At 37.1% G+C, this 17,960-nt stretch overlaps 2 protein-coding genes, 2 long non-coding RNA genes and 1 other non-coding gene across 7 annotated transcripts; 3 read left to right on the top strand and 2 right to left on the bottom strand.

Moving 5' to 3' along the window:
• The first annotated feature begins 121 nt into the window (after positions 1–121).
• LOC122073477 (glucuronoxylan 4-O-methyltransferase 3-like) lies at positions 122–1,399 on the top strand. Its single transcript, XM_042638073.1, has one exon. It carries the CDS (start codon positions 329–331, stop codon positions 1,223–1,225), a length of 897 nt encoding a protein of 298 aa, XP_042494007.1. The 5' UTR covers positions 122–328; the 3' UTR covers positions 1,226–1,399.
• A 1,968-nt stretch (positions 1,400–3,367) lies between these two features.
• Positions 3,368–4,799, top strand: LOC122073432 (glucuronoxylan 4-O-methyltransferase 1-like). The gene has a single exon (XM_042638016.1). The coding sequence runs from the start codon at positions 3,482–3,484 to the stop codon at positions 4,385–4,387; it is 906 nt and encodes a 301-aa protein (XP_042493950.1). The 5' UTR covers positions 3,368–3,481; the 3' UTR covers positions 4,388–4,799.
• Positions 4,800–5,623: 824 nt separating this feature from the next.
• On the bottom strand, positions 5,624–11,400 carry LOC122072915. 3 transcript variants are annotated; one of them, XR_006138608.1, is made up of 3 exons: positions 11,296–11,400; positions 11,152–11,184; positions 5,624–7,507 (listed from the first exon to the last, which is right to left on the bottom strand). It is a non-coding gene; the product is annotated as an uncharacterized LOC122072915 (long non-coding RNA). The 3 variants fall into 3 exon arrangements; XR_006138607.1 differs by having other exon boundaries at positions 11,088–11,184; positions 11,296–11,360; XR_006138606.1 differs by lacking the exons at positions 11,152–11,184; positions 11,296–11,400 and adding an exon at positions 10,872–11,028.
• Positions 11,401–11,403: 3 nt separating this feature from the next.
• TRNAI-UAU lies at positions 11,404–11,477 on the bottom strand. The gene has a single exon. It is a non-coding gene; the product is annotated as a tRNA-Ile (tRNA).
• Positions 11,478–15,303: 3,826 nt separating this feature from the next.
• LOC122072752 lies at positions 15,304–16,061 on the top strand. The gene is made up of 4 exons (XR_006138579.1): positions 15,304–15,539; positions 15,639–15,711; positions 15,843–15,890; positions 15,997–16,061. It is a non-coding gene; the product is annotated as an uncharacterized LOC122072752 (long non-coding RNA).
• The last annotated feature ends 1,899 nt before the right edge of the window (positions 16,062–17,960 follow it).

Below are 17,960 nucleotides of genomic sequence, written 5' to 3'. Positions count from 1 at the left end.
GGATCTACCTAACTGTTGCTCACATGTCCTCATCAATCACCCAATCTTCTTCCCTTAAGTGCCAAGAATCCATGAAAAAATAACCAAGCAATCAATATTTCAATTCTCACCTTTAAGTTATCCATATTTAGTTGTTAATTCCTTCGATTCCTATCCAAAATATAATCCCACATTCATCTCATCAAACCCTAAAACCCCAGAAGGCCCACTTCTCCCTTGCAATGGAAACCCAACATCATCACTTTTTATGACTTAAACTTACACAAAACACCCAACATTCCTTATATAGAGCTGCAAGAACAAATCTCATAAACAACAAGGAAACTACATGATGATGAGACCCAAAACCCAATATCACCTCAACCTCAAGCTTCTCATCTTTGGTCTCTTCCTTGCCTTCCTTCTTCTCTTCATACTTAGAACAAACTTCTTTTCATCATCCTCCAAACAAACCCAATCATCCAAACCATCAACCCACAATCAACAAGAAAAACCCCAATCCTTATCTTGCCCACTTCATCCCACATCAACTTGCACCAAGATCCCACCCTCTCTAGTCCAAGCTCTCCTTCATTACACAACATCAAGCATCACTCCACAACAAACCCTCAGAGAGATCTCAGTCACATCCCGAGTACTTGAAAGGAAGTCCCCATGCAACTTCATGATCTTTGGCCTTGGCCATGACAGCCTCATGTGGAGTTCACTCAATCATGGCGGACGTACAATTTTCGTTGAAGAAGATAAATCATGGATCGCACAAATGAAACAGCGATTCCCAACATTAGAATCATACCATATTGTCTATGATAGCCGAGTTCGAGATGCAGATGAGCTCATGCAGATTGGCAAGGTAGATCAAGAGTGCAAGGAGGTGTTAGGGAATGCTAGGCATTCCCAATGTCAACTTGCACTTAAGGGGTTGTTGCCACCCGAGGTGTATGAGATAGAATGGGATCTGATAATGGTGGATGCACCAACTGGTTATTTTGAGGATGCTCCAGGGAGGATGAGTGCCATTTATACTGCTGGATTGATAGCAAGGAATAGGGAAGCTGGAGAAACTGATGTGTTTGTGCATGATGTGAATAGGGTTGTGGAGGACCAATTCTCTAGGGCTTTTCTATGTGATGGGTACATGAGGGAACAAGAAGGTAGGTTAAGGCACTTCACAATTCCAAGTCATAGAGCTAATGTGGGTAGGCCCTTTTGTCCTGAAAATTAATTAGAGAATAATAATATTCAATTAATTTTGATGTTTGAGAGCACTATCTTTCCTATCATTTTGGAGTATTAATTCTTTTTTATGATGGATTTTTTTTTCCATAAATTCTGTTATTTTCAAAAAGATTCAGGAAATCTATTTGTGCTTCAATACCAGTTCCTAGTTTTTCTTTTACTATTTTTTCATTTTCATTTTCAGGTGAGGGATAAGATAATAGCGAGTCATAGCTAGGGTTTTTTAGAATAAGGGCAACCAAAGGAAGCCCTAGAGCTTCTGTAAGGTTGCCTTGATTCCAAAAGAAAGCAGCTCCTTAAGAAAAAATTTTCAGGGGGTGGTCCCTGATTAGCATCACTGTCTCATATTGAAAAAAGGCTAGGGTGACCTACTTGAAAGTGGATCTCAAAGTTCCAGTGTTTTTTTGCAATATTAAAGGGCAACCAAACCAAAAACACCCTTAGGCTGCCATATTTGTAGGTGGCATTGATTCCAAAAGCTAGGGCATTCTTCCAAACTTTATTCCCATAAAAAAAAAAACCTATATTTCAAGGAGGTCCACTTAGCATAAACGGGGGCATTTAAGTAATAATTTCAAAAATTATATTGAGCTTTGAACTACATGTGGTGGTTGATCATGATTTACCTAGCAAACCATGGCATCATGTTCAATTATTCTCATTGAATATGACTAAAAACTTAAAATGATATTTGGAGAAAGAATGCTATCAGGCTGCGTAGCATATGCTAGCTTGCCCCTCTCTCTCTCTCTCTACAAGAGGGTCAAATATATTATTTCATAAAAGGAAAGAGAGAGATAGATACAAGGAGGTGCTAACATATGCTACGTAGCTTGGCAATATCTTTTCCCTATAATATCAACAAATGCAATGCTTTAAAAGCTAACATTGGATCATTCAAGTGTGGGTTTTTTTTTGCTGAAGATCATTCAAGTGTGGTTAGCAGTCCAAGCAAAGTGATTTTTTTTTAGTAGTGTGATTCTTCGGTTGAATAAAATGTGGGATGCTCATTTTTTGGTTTATCATTTGATACTATTTCTTTTAACATAAAATAAATGGAAGAAAAAATTATATATATAGTTATAAGAACTCAATTTTATGCATAGTTGTGTATGTACACAATCAAACCTTTACAGCCCGAATAACAGGAAAATTTTTTCCATTGGGAGGAAGTGCTTCTTGTATAGAGTTTTCAATAAATGAACCAGAGACCAAATAAACCATGAAAGTGCTAAATTTTGGCTGACCCATTTCAAAATTTTATTTCCTTTTTATATATTTTGTTGGAAATGTTACCAGTAAAAGGCAAATGTACTACTTAGTTTATAAGCAATTAAAAGAAGGGAAGAATATTAAATAAAAAACTAATCAAACAAACAAATTATTGACACCACTTTGGGACAAACCAAACCATATTAAGGAAGTGACAGGGCAACAAGATATCACATTATAGACAACAAGGAGGAATCAAATCATGGAGCATCCTTTCTAAAGAAACATGAACTATGATTAATATATGAATTTTGTAAAGGGTTATCCTTCTTTATTCTCTGCAATGAAGGGAAAAGATCCTGATCCAATGGTCATCGATTAAAGGTGGATCACCCTTGATGTATAGTGTATGTTAATCACTTTGTATATTAAAAGATTTCACATCAGTGGTTGTGATCAGGGTCTATGGATTTTCATGTGGATAATGGGTCTATTCTATCACAGCCGTTTCTTAAATAACCAAGCACACTTACAAAGAACAATAGAAAATCACACTATTCATAGCACCAACCTATAAGACTATAATTTAAATTTGAAATAAAAAAGAGAAAGGAAATAGTTTTTTAATAATGGAGGTTACATGGCCACATGGTTCACCCTTGTACAATAAGACAAAGGATTCTAATCCAAGGGTTAGAGAGACATGGAACTTATATGTTGCCATGGAAGCTCAGTGTATCCTATCAATCTCACTACCAAGAGATTCCAATCCAATGCTTTAAACAGAGGAGGAATACCATGGCTGTGCTCCTTTTCAATACATTGTATTAGCTCAAATAAATAAAGTCAAACCAATGTTACCAACCAATTATAGAGTACTTAACAGTTGTCTCACATACCTAAACCTCACCAGATATGCTGTGGACAATAAAATCACTAAGCCCTATTTGTTTTGAAAACTAAACCAATCCCTACCTTCTTCTCCCCCATCTCTCTCTGTGCTACCCCTGTTTTTCTCTTCAATTCCTCTATGTACAGTACTTCCAATCCCAACCCAAACTGGAAAATTGTCTCAGGAAACCAGATGAAGCATACTCCTAACATGAAATCTGCAACCCAATTGCCTCTTCAAATCAAGCTTCTCATCATGGGATTCTTCTTTGCTTTCCTCCTCCTGATGTTCAGATCACGCTTCTCACCTTCCCAGAACTACAAATCATCTCCCATGGCAGAAATCAAATCAACAGAAACAGTTAACAGGATTCCACAGTCATTAGTCCAAGCTCTGATCCACTACTCAACATCAAACACCACCCCACAACAAACATCCAAAGAGATATCAGTCTCAGCTAGAGTCCTAGACAAGAAGTCCCCTTGCAACTTCCTAGTATTTGGCCTTGGCCATGACAGCCTCCTCTGGAGTTCATTGAATTATGGTGGCCGAACTGTTTTTCTCGATGAAGATGAGTCATGGATCAAGCTAATCAAACAGGAGTTTCCAAATTTAGAAGCCTATCATGTTGTGTATGAAACCAAAGTGAGAAATGCAGAGAACCTCTTGAGGATTGGTAAGGAAAATGATTGTACAGTTGTGAGTGATGCAGAGAATTCTAAGTGTCAGCTTATGTTGAAGGAATTGCCAAGTTTGGTCTATAAAGTAGACTGGGATTTGATAATGGTGGATGCGCCAACGGGCTTTCATGACGATGCACCAGGGAGAATGGGAGCTATCTATACTGCTGGAATGATGGCTAGGAATAGGAAGGAAGGAGAGACTGATGTTTTTGTCCATGATGTGAACAGGGATGTGGAGGATATGTTCTCCAAGGTCTTTTTGTGTGAAGGGTACATGAAGGAGCAAGAAGGTCTCCTTAGGTACTTCACAATTCCTAGTCACAGAGCCAACTCTGGCAGGCCATTTTGCCCTTCCACCTAAAGAAGATGTTACAGAAAGGATTGATTTGTTTGCTTATGTTGAAAACAGAATGATTTGTGTATTGTATTTAATCTGAATCAAACTCCGGCGGCGACGACAGATTCAAATTCAGTTTCTTGGGGATGAAGAATGCAATTGGTATATGTTTCATCTTGTGATCAAGTGATCTGGGTTCCAAAGTTTTTGGGGCTAGAGCTTAGTAGGATGGATGAGAATCAATTTACAATTTGAATTCTGCTGTTTATCTGTTTCTTTATTTCTCTATTTCTCTATTTCTCTGCTTCCTTAACCTTTTCAATTGATCATAATGTGAGTTTTTCATCTCTCCTTTCAATGGTGGAAACAGAATTATTTTAGCCAATGTATAAGCATAAAAGGAATAATGTGATTCAAGAGAAGATGTGTTACTATCTGGGTTCCTCTGAATTATATTAATCTAGTTGCAACCATGCAGACTTGGGTTTCTTGTGACTCAAGTGTGATTCCAACTTCTTCCTCCCAAATTGTAATCTCTCTATTCAATGTAGTTGTGACATACTGCATCTTGGAATTTATTCTAGATCTAGAACGCATTCTAAAGCAAGAAAATAGAGAAGAATCAGGTTTCAAAATGTATTTTAGACCCAGAATCTATTCCAAGAATACATACCAATCACAACCTTAATTTCATGTTTTCTGGGTAGCACGGCTCTGAAGCTATGGGTTGGGAGGATGGAAATGGGCCTGTATTTTTAATTCGAGTTCTGGTGGTTCCTATGTTCTCTACATAAGTGAAAAAGAAAGGGGAGGAGTTTGGATCTGCTCCCCACATGGGGACACATCTGGACCCTCCATGGAGTGTGGGACCCACACCTCGTGGAGGGTCCAGATCTGTCCCCACCCATCCCCATGTGGGGAGATGATCCTAGGAGGGGAGGGGGGACTTAATCATCTCCATTTGATGAGGAAAGCGAATGACAAGATAAACACGTTTACAAGGAATGAATCATTTAGCCCAAAGCAAAGTAGAAGAAGAAGAAGCATCAATCACAAGCAAGGCAACCATTGGCATTATCAACCATAATACTTCAAATTTCCCTCTCTTTATTGTGATTTCAATAAATGCATCATAGTAATTTTTTACCAATTTGACCCTTGGCTAGATGGATTCTCTTGAAACCAGCATTAAAAAGAAATTGATTTAAGGAAAATTCTTGGCTAAACAAATACAGTGTTCCTTGATACATAAGAATATTTGTAGAAGAGATCAAATATCTCACCCGAAACAGCTTATGAACACAGTTTGCGCCACAGTAAGGGAAGATACACCAAAAAAAGGCTTACGCTATTTCTTCGCATAATAATCCCATAAATGAGAACTCTTTTCTTTTCCTTAAAAGAGAAAAAAGATAAAAGGATGTGCCCCTCTTCTTCTTCCTGAATAGCGAACCAAGTGCTTTGATGGAAATCGAAGGAATCCCTAGAAGTCAATTATTGATCCAATTTAAGTACCTCTACAACAACAACTCAGCCTTATCCCAACTAAATGGTGTCGGCTATTAAGCACCTCTACACTCTCATTCACTTTTTGCAAGAGCTTCCTATAGTCCCCTCTCTCACAGTGGCTGATATTAGGGGGTCTCCAATATTTGTGTTTTTTTTTTTTTTTTGGGGGGGGGGGGGGGGGAGGGGTGGATTTATAGGACTCAACAGGCAGAAACTGCTGTACAATATGAAAAAGAGAACTCCCAAAACCCTTGACAAGGGAAGGAAGGAAGCCCATTTAGATATAGAATGGGCCAAAACATTAGCAGACCTAATTATATGCAGAAAAGTACAAAAAGTAAAGTCAGTCTTCAGCTTCAAGATGTCCATGGCTAAAGTGAATATAATAGATGAAGGATGTTTAAGGAGATGAAAAGAAGCTCTTTACTAGCAACTGACAATCTGAGTATATAGTGATATGAGTCAGTCTAGCATGTCAAGCTGCAGTAAAGGCCAATCTAATGGCAGAAGCTTCTCCCACCAATGCAGGCATGAAAACTAAGTGATCAGTAGCCAACAATCTGAGTCTCCTCATATGGTCAAAGATGATACATCCCAACCCCATTGCTTTGGGACGGGTAGATAAGACAGCATCAGTATAGATAATAAAGGACTCATCATGAGGTGGGGTGGGCTCCACAGTAGTAAGTAGTAACAATTCCCGACCAACAAAAGTTTGAGGAATCAAGGAGAGAGCTTCCTCCACATTTTGTTTCACCACTGAAATCCATGACCAGAATGAGGGTAATGAGGTTTTAAATACTCTTGCATTCCTCATCTTCCATATCTCCCAGAAAATGATAGCATGAGAAGTAAAGAACCTGTGCTGCTCCTTTTTGGTAGTTCTGGGGACTCTACCCACTTTATAATCTTCAAGGGGTAATATAAGCTCAGGATTATGGAAGATCTTATAGAAATGGGAAGAGCAAACCAAGCCTGCTGAGACAAAGAGCAGTAAAGAAGTGCATGTTCCACTCTCAGGGCCTTGTCCACGCATCTAAGACACACTTCTAACTGACAATGTGCTTCACCTTCAAATTATCAATCACTCCTATAGCCCTTAAACAAGCCTTCCACAGAAAAGACTTCACCTTGGGTGGAACTTTACAATTCTACACCACCTCTGGAGTAGCCAAATCTCTATCAACCAAGCGGGATGTGCAAGGAGACATCTGAGCACCAAGCTTGTAGGTTGATCTGTCATAAGGGTAGCCCATAGAGATCCACTTTGGTTAACAGCTGCCATCCTAGCTTTGCCAGCAATGCCAAGTTTGGGATATTGAGGTCCTTTATTCCCAGTCCTTCATAAGGCTTCGCAAACACGAACAATCCTAACCAACCAGTGAAGTTTCCTTTCATTTTAATTCTGTCCCCATAGAAATCTACACCCTGCCTTTATTATATCATCAAGAAGACCTTGAGAAAGCTTGAAATCAGATATACGATGCATATGTATAGCAGCCACAACAGATGAATATTGTTGTGATTACAGTTGAACCTCCTCTTTCAAAATCAACTGCTTTCTCCAGAATTGTTTGTATCGGTCATACAGTATGCCCTCTTGATTGCACACTCTGTTTCTGTCCAGAAGTCAGGCTGCTTGCAGAAAGATAAAGTGACGGTACTGTGAGATTAATTTATGATGGCTACTCTACTCAGGATGAACATCAAGTGCAATACTGCAATTAAAGAAACAAATGGGATCGTTTACTCAGGATAAATGTCAAGTGCAATTTATGTAGTTCTGGAACTCTTTTCTGCAACAACTACATGGGATCGGTTACATGGATCCTTGCTCTCCAAGCAGCTCTATTTGAAGTCATACAAGAGACGAGGCCTAAGACACATGTCTTTCCTCACCACTTCTCCTACGGTAATTTTAGGCCTGCCCCTGGCTCTTTTGATTCTCTCAATCTAAATCAAGTCACTCCTCCATACTAGGGCATCTAAATGCCTCCGTCGGAAATGGTCATGCCACCTTAAACAACTCTATCTAAGCTTATCAGAAAGGATAAAGTAAGGAATGCCACGTGATAATTAGAGCTCTATCATAAGGCATCACATACTATTGTCAAATAGCCCTTTACAAGCACATACAAAGATCAGAATACAGTTATGTTCCAAGAATTGGGATTCAAGTGGGTCAAATAGCTATAGTCCTCCATCTAGAAACCTACAAGATTGAATCCTCTGAACTTACTTGATTTTAACTGATCCCTTTCCCATACCAAAAGAGCTATCAAATAGAACCCTCCCTTCCAATGTGATTTAACAAATATTAAAATTTCATAAGATCTAAGAACCCCGATTGCTAAAAACACTAGTGAATTATATATCATCCAGCTCAACCAGGAACCTAAGAAGGACCAATCAAGCAGTTCCACGGCTGCCTTCATAAAATCTATTGTGACACAAGAATGAGAGAAATGAATTCGCTACCTCAAACTACTCAAAGGAAATGACATATTCAACTATAATTTTATGATGCGTTTATAATATAAGGAAAAAGAACCCTGCCAGGCTAGTGTTCCCTACATGCAGACACAGCTGGGTGTAAAAAGACCCAGCTGCCCCCATGTGCACTGGGTATTTTCACATCCAGCTGTGTCTGGGTGTGGGAACGCTAGCTTGGCAGGGTTCCCTTGCCCTATAATATATTTCTATAAAGAGATTTCTAGTCATATTGAAGGATAAAATACAAGAAATAAACATTTTCCTTATGACTACTACCATGATATGACCATCATATAATTTTCTTTCCCATGCAGAAATATTGAACATTGATTATAAGTGCTGGTGTCCAGATTGGACAGATTTAGGTCCCTTCCTGTTTAAGACTTTGATGCACTTAACACTACATCCTTTTGCCAATAAAAAAGATCCTACAGACTAGAAACAGTACCTAATTATCAAAGCACCCCCATACCAATCTGAACAAAAATGTTATGTCAATGGGGTTTCTAAGGTTATACCTAATGATATAACAAAATCAAAATTCATTTAACTTCAGCATTTGACAGGCCAGGACAAGAAAACAAAATTTCCAATAGAGTGAGTCCTTAATAGCTTATAAAGTTGGTAATCCAGAAGCAAGAAATCAAAAACAAGACTAGTGCACTTTATAAGCTATTGACTCACTCTATTGATTATTTACAATAGAATCATCTTGATTCAGCCTCCAAGCCATCTAGTGCACTCATTCACCGAGAGGAGAATCGCATGCTTCTGGATCTATGCCAATGTCCCTCTAATTCATTTACACCATGGTGTTTCAAATTTATGTCAACATTACAGCGAGAGGCACCCATAATGCATCTGATGCAAAAGGCTATAAGAGGAAGCAGAACTAGAGAATAACCAATCCATTGAGCCTGATAAATAAACTAGACAAGCTTCTTGGGGTCACATATTTTAATACTTCTGAGAAGAAAAAAATTTATATAGCCTCTGTAGAGTATGGACTGAGAGTAAACTAACAAAGACAAGAAAACTTCTACACTGTGACATCATGCCTACAAGGAGCAACTGATTGGATATTTGACTATAACATGGTGCAAATACATGGTGCAAATATTGTAGTCCTCATGTCCGCCAAAGAGATTCAAAGTGCTTTGACGTCCTTCCTGAGGCTCACTGGTAGGTCCTAATATTTCCATCTAACCTGTCAGAAAATCAGGCCTCTGTTATGGAAGAGTAGGGGATAATTAGATCGGATAGGAACAACAGTATATTCATATTGACTCTAGAAACACATTGGTTTTCATTTTGAGATGCATTTCCAACCGTGGAAGAAACAGAGGTTCCAGGCCATTATTGTATTTACTAACTGTAGTTAAGGTCTACAATAACATTTTCATCATCAAAACCTTGCAGCCTTCTCATGCTGCCCTTTTAAGGTCACATGAATAGAAGCCAGGGGACACATGATCCCTAAAGAAGAAGGAAATCTAAAGTTTCAACTTCTTCAAGTATAAGAGTTCCAAGCACCCACACAAATAACAAACTTGAAAAGGACAAAGGACGAAGATCCACCACTATGATTCTTTTAGGAAAACTGTAGAAGTCTCTCTACAGAGTAATGTAAATCAGATTATCACAACCATTCAATCGGGTCAATATGAAATTAAAAGGGAATATCTAAGATGATGGAGGTGGAAGACAAGTTAAAATAGGTCGTAAGGCAGTCTCAGGAGCAAAGCATGAGCTGCAATAAATTCCTTCAATAGAATAACCTGCTATGCTCAAAAGATGAAAGACCATGGCAAACATTATGGTAGCAGCATGATCATAAACTTGTACAGATATGTCGATATTTTCAATCCTAGAAATCTGTACAGAAAATCCCAGGGGCTCAATTCTTAACCAAAATAACCAGCCTGCCTAAACTTATCCTGACTAATAAAAATACTATTATTAGTTTTGGCCTACTAGTTGATTATTAGATGGACTAGCATGACTCTGCAACCTACCCTGAACTCATTCTGATTATTAGAATGTAATTATCAAGTATTCTTACAAGGGTAAGGGATTCAAACCTTTACAACTATAAAGATTTTTTTTTTAATCTTACTATGCAAGATCAAAAGAATTTCTTAGAACATATACAAGAACTACAACAAAGCCTTATCCCAACTTAATGGGGTCGACTACATGGATCCAAAGCAAGATCAAAGAAAAGGAAAAAAATGACAAAAACAGTAACGAAGTAGAACACAGCTAAATGGGGACTGCTACATGGGTCCTAACGCTCCAATCCGTTCTATTCTTAGAACATATGCACAATTTATTTAAGCAAGGGGCTAATTAATTTTTTTTAGGTCCACAGTGAAATATGTCTAGATTGACAAACACCACCATTATCAATAATTCAATATAGTGAGACAAAGCAGTATCTGATGTCCAGTGCACTCATTTTCATAAACATATACTTCAATTTCTTAACAACTGACAGGATTCTCACCATTACACTTTCTTTGGAAACAGGGGAATGAATGTTATGGAATTTCTCTTCAAAAAACAAGGTCAAAATCTGTAAATTCCTGTATGAATACCCAAACATTTCTTGAAATTTATGCCAAAATTTCCCCCCCCTTGTCAATGCCATCCAAAATGTTGAAATTTTTACCATCTGGCTGCAAGTACTGTTTGATTAGTGGCTACCCATTATTGAAATTACCAAATTAAATTCATAACTCTTTGACGACATGAATTAAGAACTGCTTGGTAATATAATCGTGAACCTTTGAAGACCTCTTTGCTTGAAGTTTCCATCTCTGCAGCCATGGAGAAGCAAAAGCTTTATTCAAATCACAAGCAAATTATGAACCTACAGACAAAAAATAAAAATCGGTCTCTTTTAATGAGTGAAAAGGAAGAAAGAGTACCTCTGCAAATCCTCGAAAACGCAAGCCAGAGAGAGAGAGCGCTTCTGCTCTTGAAAGAAACAGATAGAAAAGCAGACAAAAATTAAAATTTATATAGAAATTGGGCTCTGGTCCCGGCGGGGCTCGAACCCGCGACCTTCGGCTCATAAGACCAACGCTCTAACCAACTGAGCTACGGGACCTTGGACGTCTATAATGTATTTAATGTATTATACAAAAATAAAACTAACAATGAAACAATAGTATATAAGCATATCAATCAATGGATTTTGGATTTGTTGGGACCTTATAGTATGGAGATTAAAATGTTCAAATCTTCTCTCCAGATACTTTCAATGTGGTCTTTGGATGAATCCTTGTTTCAATTATTTGTAATTTATGTTATTAATGTACCGAAAGAAAGCAGTTTTTTTCATCCCACACAAAGCCCCACCTTACCGAGCTTTTAGTATATTAGAACTCGAGTGCCTTTCCTTTCTTCACGCTTTTGGTGCACCCAAAATAAAGGGCAGACCAAAGCTTGAAAATTTTGGCTTTTTAATTGATGAGATGTAGGAAAATTGGCCGAGGCCATAGAACACATTCCTTTCAATACACATGCATAAGGTTTTATTCCCTTAAACCAAGCAATAAGTATAGTTTTTTTGGTCCAACAGAGCTATTAACACTATAAGGAATACATCTTTGGTCCAAGTTTGATTGGGGTAAAATGGTTTCAGTCTGCTACTGAGCCAATCCAAACAATCGATTTTAATTTAGTTTGGTCTAGTTTATTATCGATTTGATGTTATCTATTTGTAATAGGACTACTATTGAGTTTGGTTTGATCCAATGTCGATTTTACATGAATACACAAGGAAAACAATCGAATTTTTTTGTATTTTTATTAATTTTTATATTTCTTGACGAGTTAATATTGATCTAGTCTTGGTTTTTTTTATTAGGTTCAGTCCACTCTCAGTTTTCGGTTGGTTTATTTTATCGATCTGGTTTAGTTTCAGTTTCTATTGATTCCGTAAAACACCACCCCAAAACAAACTGATAAGGACTCGGTTTGGTTCAAGCTAAACCATTTGATTTGATCACTCCTACCAATTCTAGCTGAACTTTGACATCCTTAATAGGGGCAAGGAGGTGACAAAAAAGAGAGGTAGAGAGCATTAGTGTTGACATAGTCTACACTGCCAGCTCAAAGATTTTTTTTTCATAAAAATAATAAGAAAACTCTCTCTCTCTCTCTCTCTCTCTTCCCCTAACCATATGGATCCCCGTTGTATACATACCATGCAACACCTCCTTCCATGCGCCCATTGGCATGGGTCCCCCATTGTACATATATCATGTAATGCCTCTTCTCGCACACCCATTGGCTTAACGTGGGAGATGTCATTACATGTGAGTAACGTATAGATCCCCTACCCAAAATAATATTGGTGGGCAAATTTTCCTTGATTGACCCAAGTCAACTACTGTTCAAAATTGGTGGATCATTCTGACAAGCTTGTCGAAGCAAGTCATGAAATAAAAAATTTCTCATACTAAGGTGACTGATCATGCTCACTATAAACTCCCACGCTTTTTAAAGGACTTTAATACCTCCATGTTCATAAACAGTCAAGGAAACAGGGGTAGGAAGGTTGTCTGGCTGTCCATCTTCCCTACATCTTCTTTGACCAAATTATCTTCCTCGGATCTGATCACAGTGCTCTCATCTTCAATACATCCTCTACTTATTTCAGTTTCTAAAAACTCTTTCATTTCCAAGAGGCATGGATGTTCCACCTGAGTTCATACCATTTTGCCATGGATCTTAGAAAAATTTGGGCAGTGATAATATTATGAAAAATTTGCTTCTCTTAACAGAATTCTAAATGCAAACTTGACCATGGATTCATTTGTGTTTAAATTTAAAGTTCGTTGGTCAAATAGAAAGCTTGGTAATTTGTTTATTGATGAAAGACAAATTGGCAATTCATCGCAAGATATGTGGTAGAGATGGTATCAAAGTCCATTTAGATCGTTATTGAGTCTAAGGATGATGTCTTCGTTGAATTCTCTCTCTCTCTCTCTCTTAGGCTGTTGGATGGGATATATCAGACTATCAACTAAAGGCTACATTTCTGGACTGATCCTGTTGCTCTACAAATCTTTTTGACCAACTTTAGGAAGTGCATATGGCCTCTCTAAGAGATTTTTTTTTTTTTTTTTTTTTTAATATGTTCAAAATGTTTGACCAAACTTAATTTTCATCTCAAACCTACTGATAATGTAGTGAAATTCCTAAAACATTTAGCTTTTTGGGTTCTCACTAAGAGAACCTCTCTTTCTTATCCTCACTCCTATAATGTTGTAAATTCAATCTTTTCTTCTTACTGAAATTTATTTTTCTTATAATTAAAAGAAAAAAAAAAAAAACTACACTGCCTTGCATTGCACTAATGTTTCTCCCCATTGTTTTTATAAACATCAATTTGAGTGAATCAATCAATGAATTCCTTGTTCTTCTCTTTTATATAGTTTTGTTTAATATATTGGCCATTACATGTAATGTAGCTACATTTCTTCATGCAGAGGATAGCATGGAGAGGGGTCCTAATGGTCATAGAAATTACCTTTTCTTATTGTTGTTGTCAAAGCTGTACACTTCCTACATACTAAGATGATCCCTGACTTCTTAACCAACCAACTGATGAAAGCAAATAATATCTGACTAGAGGAGCATTGGACTGCAAAGCCGAGTGACTATGGTTTATTAGTGCAATTTAAACATGTTAAACATATCAAACTTATATGGTCTTTCCACTAAAAATTCAATATTTCTTTTTACAATTGGCTACATTTATTAGAAACATTGCTTTGACAGCTTTAGCCAGCTAAAATAGTGTGTTTCTCTTCTGCCTTGTAAAATAAGTGACACCCACTTCAATTTGAAGCGTTTTTTTTCCTGCTCCATTTTGACACCTTTAGATGAACAATTCTGATTAGTGTCATAAGGTGTCACCACTTTAGTACTCCTATCAGGCACAATAATATTAGCAAACTATTATTGTATTCATTGGGATGTACATGCTCCTCTGTTTGGTTGTAGGAGAACTAAAAGGAAGTGAAGTAAAAATTTTCAGACCTTAAAAAGACACTTTTATAATCATTTTTTCATTTTTTTTTTTTTTTTATCAATATCTACTCTATAGAAAGGAAAGGAGATATAATGGTAGCCTGGGCTCAGCATATCATGATTTCACTACTACGCTAAACAGTTGTTGTTACCACTAGGTCACGATAGAGCAACCTTACTGTTGCATCCATGTTACATGCATATTGAGTGCAATCCACATGCATATTGAGTGCAATCCACACCTTTTGTAATCATTACCCTATGTGATTATATATCACTAACTTTAAATCATTCCATATTTGATTATTAATTTTCACTTTACTTTCTGTCCAAATCCTTTTGGTTCATTATCCAATATAAAATAAAATTTAATGTAAAATCTATCATTAATAAAAGGAAAAGAATACTCCCTACTCGCACAACCCCTATGCAGTGCGGGGTTCAACGAGTAGGCACATAAAGGCATTGACAATTGGTGAGTTTTTTGGGTTTCACAGGGGTGGGGTCGTCATTTCTCCACCCTCTGTGTCTGGCACAGGGGTTGTGTAACCAGGGAGCAATTATTTTCCTTATTACTAAATGTGATAAACTTTGGATTCAAATCCTTTGTCTCTCAAGCAGTGTAGTGGTCATGTTACCTTTCTCGGAACTCTCTCAAATTATTATATATAAAATGTATCATTACTAAATAAATAATAATTACATTAATTTATATATATCACTTGAAGCAATGATTACAAAGATTCCTTTTTTAACTTAAAAATTTTCCATCCCCTTACTTCAATTTCCTTTGCAATCAAAGCTAGCTGATTAGAATTATAACAAGATTTTCCCTCATTTTTTTTATTTTTTTGGTGAAGAGATTTTGCCTTTAAAATGGACAAAGAAAAGGTATATTTAGTGGAGAGAGAAAGGGCCAGATATTTAATGTGGAGTGGAGAGAGAGTGACACATAATTGACGAAATTGGATACAAAAGGTGGGAGATCTGTTAACGGGTGAAGAAAACCTCCTTTCTTCTTCCTTCCAAAGCAAATCAATCCAAACCCAACCCAACCCTAGGCAAGAAAAAATCTCTGTATATTTTTCCTTTCATCTTAATCAAAATCTTAAAACATGGGCACCGAATAGTAAGTTTTTTAATCTCTCTTTTTCTCCATTTTTCTCAGTTCTTTCTCTTCTTATACTGATATAATAAGCTACACTGTTTCATATTCCGTGTTGGGCAGCGATTACCTTTTCAAGCTTCTCTTAATCGGAGACTCATCCGTCGGAAAGTCATGTCTTCTTCTGAGATTCGCAGTAAGTTTGTAGTTTAGAATTCCCACTATGAAAAGCTTCTTCTGTTGATCTTGTAGATATAGAAATATTGGGTTTGACTTTGATGAGAATTCTTTGTCATCACTCTTGAAAATGGTTGTTTTGTCTTTTAGGATGATTCGTATGTTGACAGTTACATTAGTACAATTGGTGTCGATTTTGTAAGTTTTTTCTTACCTTGATCCCTTTTAAAAAAATTCTAATCTTTGACTGTTTTAGAGAGGATTATGTTTTGGGGAAATTTCCTTTAATTTCTTCATTTTGCAGAAAATCAGAACCGTGGAGTTGGATGGAAAGACTATCAAGCTGCAAATTGTGAGTAATTTGAATTCCCAGTTTTTCAAAATTATGTTGGGATTCTATAATTTAATAGTTGCATTAACAGTTGTGTGGGATGGTGTGGTAAACTCAAATTCTGTACCAGAGTTTTGTAAGACGTTACATGATTATGTTTTCTCTCCCACCATTTTTAATCAGAATCCTAGAAATATTTCCATTTATTAAGGCTCAGAAATCACCACATTGAACTGAAATGCTGCCTGACATGCTGAACTGCAAAGAGATTTATAATGCAAAGACATTATCAGCAAGTCACTTGTAGGATATGACGAATTAGATGCAACTTTAATTTCCACTGCTGCCTACTTGATGTAGGAATGGATTTGACAACCAAACCAGCCCCAAACTGCAGGAACTTTTAAACTAAGAACAACCAAAACCAATAGCAAACTTATAGCAGAAAATCAGACTTCAGCCACAAACCAGAATTGATAAACGATCTCAATGAACAGTAACCAGAAGCGAAATAAATCAGCAGCAGTATTAGGATTAAACCAGAAATTTTAATAACAATATAACACCTCCAGTAGGTTCAGATCACAGATGCTAATAGTCCAGAATGTCACAGTAACACAGAACAGAAAACAGAATCTAAATCTGTGCAGGTTTTGACAATCGGCCAGAATTGCTTAACAGTTCACTTCAGCAGATCCAGTGGTCTGATTGACCCCAAAATTGGATCGATCCTCCCTCTGGATAGGATTATCCGTCAGTCAAAATATGGAGGCCATCGGATGGCTGGTTCTCCAAAAACAGCTAGGCCGATAGGAAGGAAAACAGAGAAAACCAACCCAGAAATTTCTGCAGAAAAATTCAGATTACTTGCCTGTACTGCTGGAGAAGAAAATCCAATAAGAGAACCAGAAAAGAAATGACCCACCTGGACTTCTTGCCACAGAGTGTCGATTGGATCACACACCAATCCCTAACCCTTGATCAAACACAAAGGTTTAGCCATGGAGAAAACCCAGCGGCAGCGAGTAGCATGAAGCTTTTCTTTTTTTTAATTGTCAAAATCGTCTCTCTATGATGAGAGCTCCCCTTTATTTATAATAATGATGGGGAAGGCTTACAAGTAATAGTAACTCAGAGTTGCTAAATCTGAGTTACTAAAAATTGATTACAAGAAGTTACTAAAAACTGGAAATTAGAATCTAATGAAAATAGAAACTAGTCTAGACAGAAATTAGAAACTAACAATGACTTGAAATTAGAAACTAATTTAGGTACTGAAATTAAAAACTAAATAACCCCATCTAAAATGGAAACTAAAGAAAAGGAAGCAAATCACTGAATCCCGTATGCAACCTTAGAACCCCTAGTTTAGACCCATAAAAGTAGCCCAATATGCTCCAAACCACATGGACTGAAGGCCCAACACGTATACAACCCAACCCTAAGCTTATTCCTAATAAAACAAGCCTAGTTTGGTGAAGAATCTGCATCACTACTCTTCATAGTGACAGTAGAGATGCTAGATTTGAGTGATAATCTAAGTACCCATCTTCCAATTGCTGGCCCACTACGTAGGCCTCATATCTCCATAAAATGTTTCAAAATCTTTTGGGATGTGTCTCAGAACCTATGAATGACAGAAATGACCTTCAGCTAATAGGAAAAAAATCTGAAAACTGGGGATTCTGGAAAATTTTATGCTAGGCCTGTCATTTTGGGTAGAACATCTTCAGTTGTCTTCAGTTGAATGTTGTTCGAAGATTGTAACATTAACTATTTTTTCTTCTTAGATCTATGTTATGACTTGCATATTTATGCTTGGAACTACCACAGGAACAAAATTTATAATGCTTTGAATATTAGCAAAGATGTGCCTTCAAAATTGTGAAGAATGGTAAGGTTTCAGTTGGATCATCTGATGTCTGTGTTGGAGGGGA

Source organism: Macadamia integrifolia, chromosome 3 (assembly GCF_013358625.1).
Source record: "Macadamia integrifolia cultivar HAES 741 chromosome 3, SCU_Mint_v3, whole genome shotgun sequence".
Taxonomy (NCBI): Eukaryota; Viridiplantae; Streptophyta; class Magnoliopsida; order Proteales; family Proteaceae; genus Macadamia; species Macadamia integrifolia.
This window is presented reverse-complemented; position numbering and strand designations above follow the sequence as displayed.

Coding starts and splice junctions, on each gene's coding strand:
- LOC122073477 (XM_042638073.1), top strand. CDS start 329: ATGATGATGAGACCCAAAACCCAATATCACCTCAACCTCAAGCTTCTC.
- LOC122073432 (XM_042638016.1), top strand. CDS start 3,482: ATGTACAGTACTTCCAATCCCAACCCAAACTGGAAAATTGTCTCAGGA.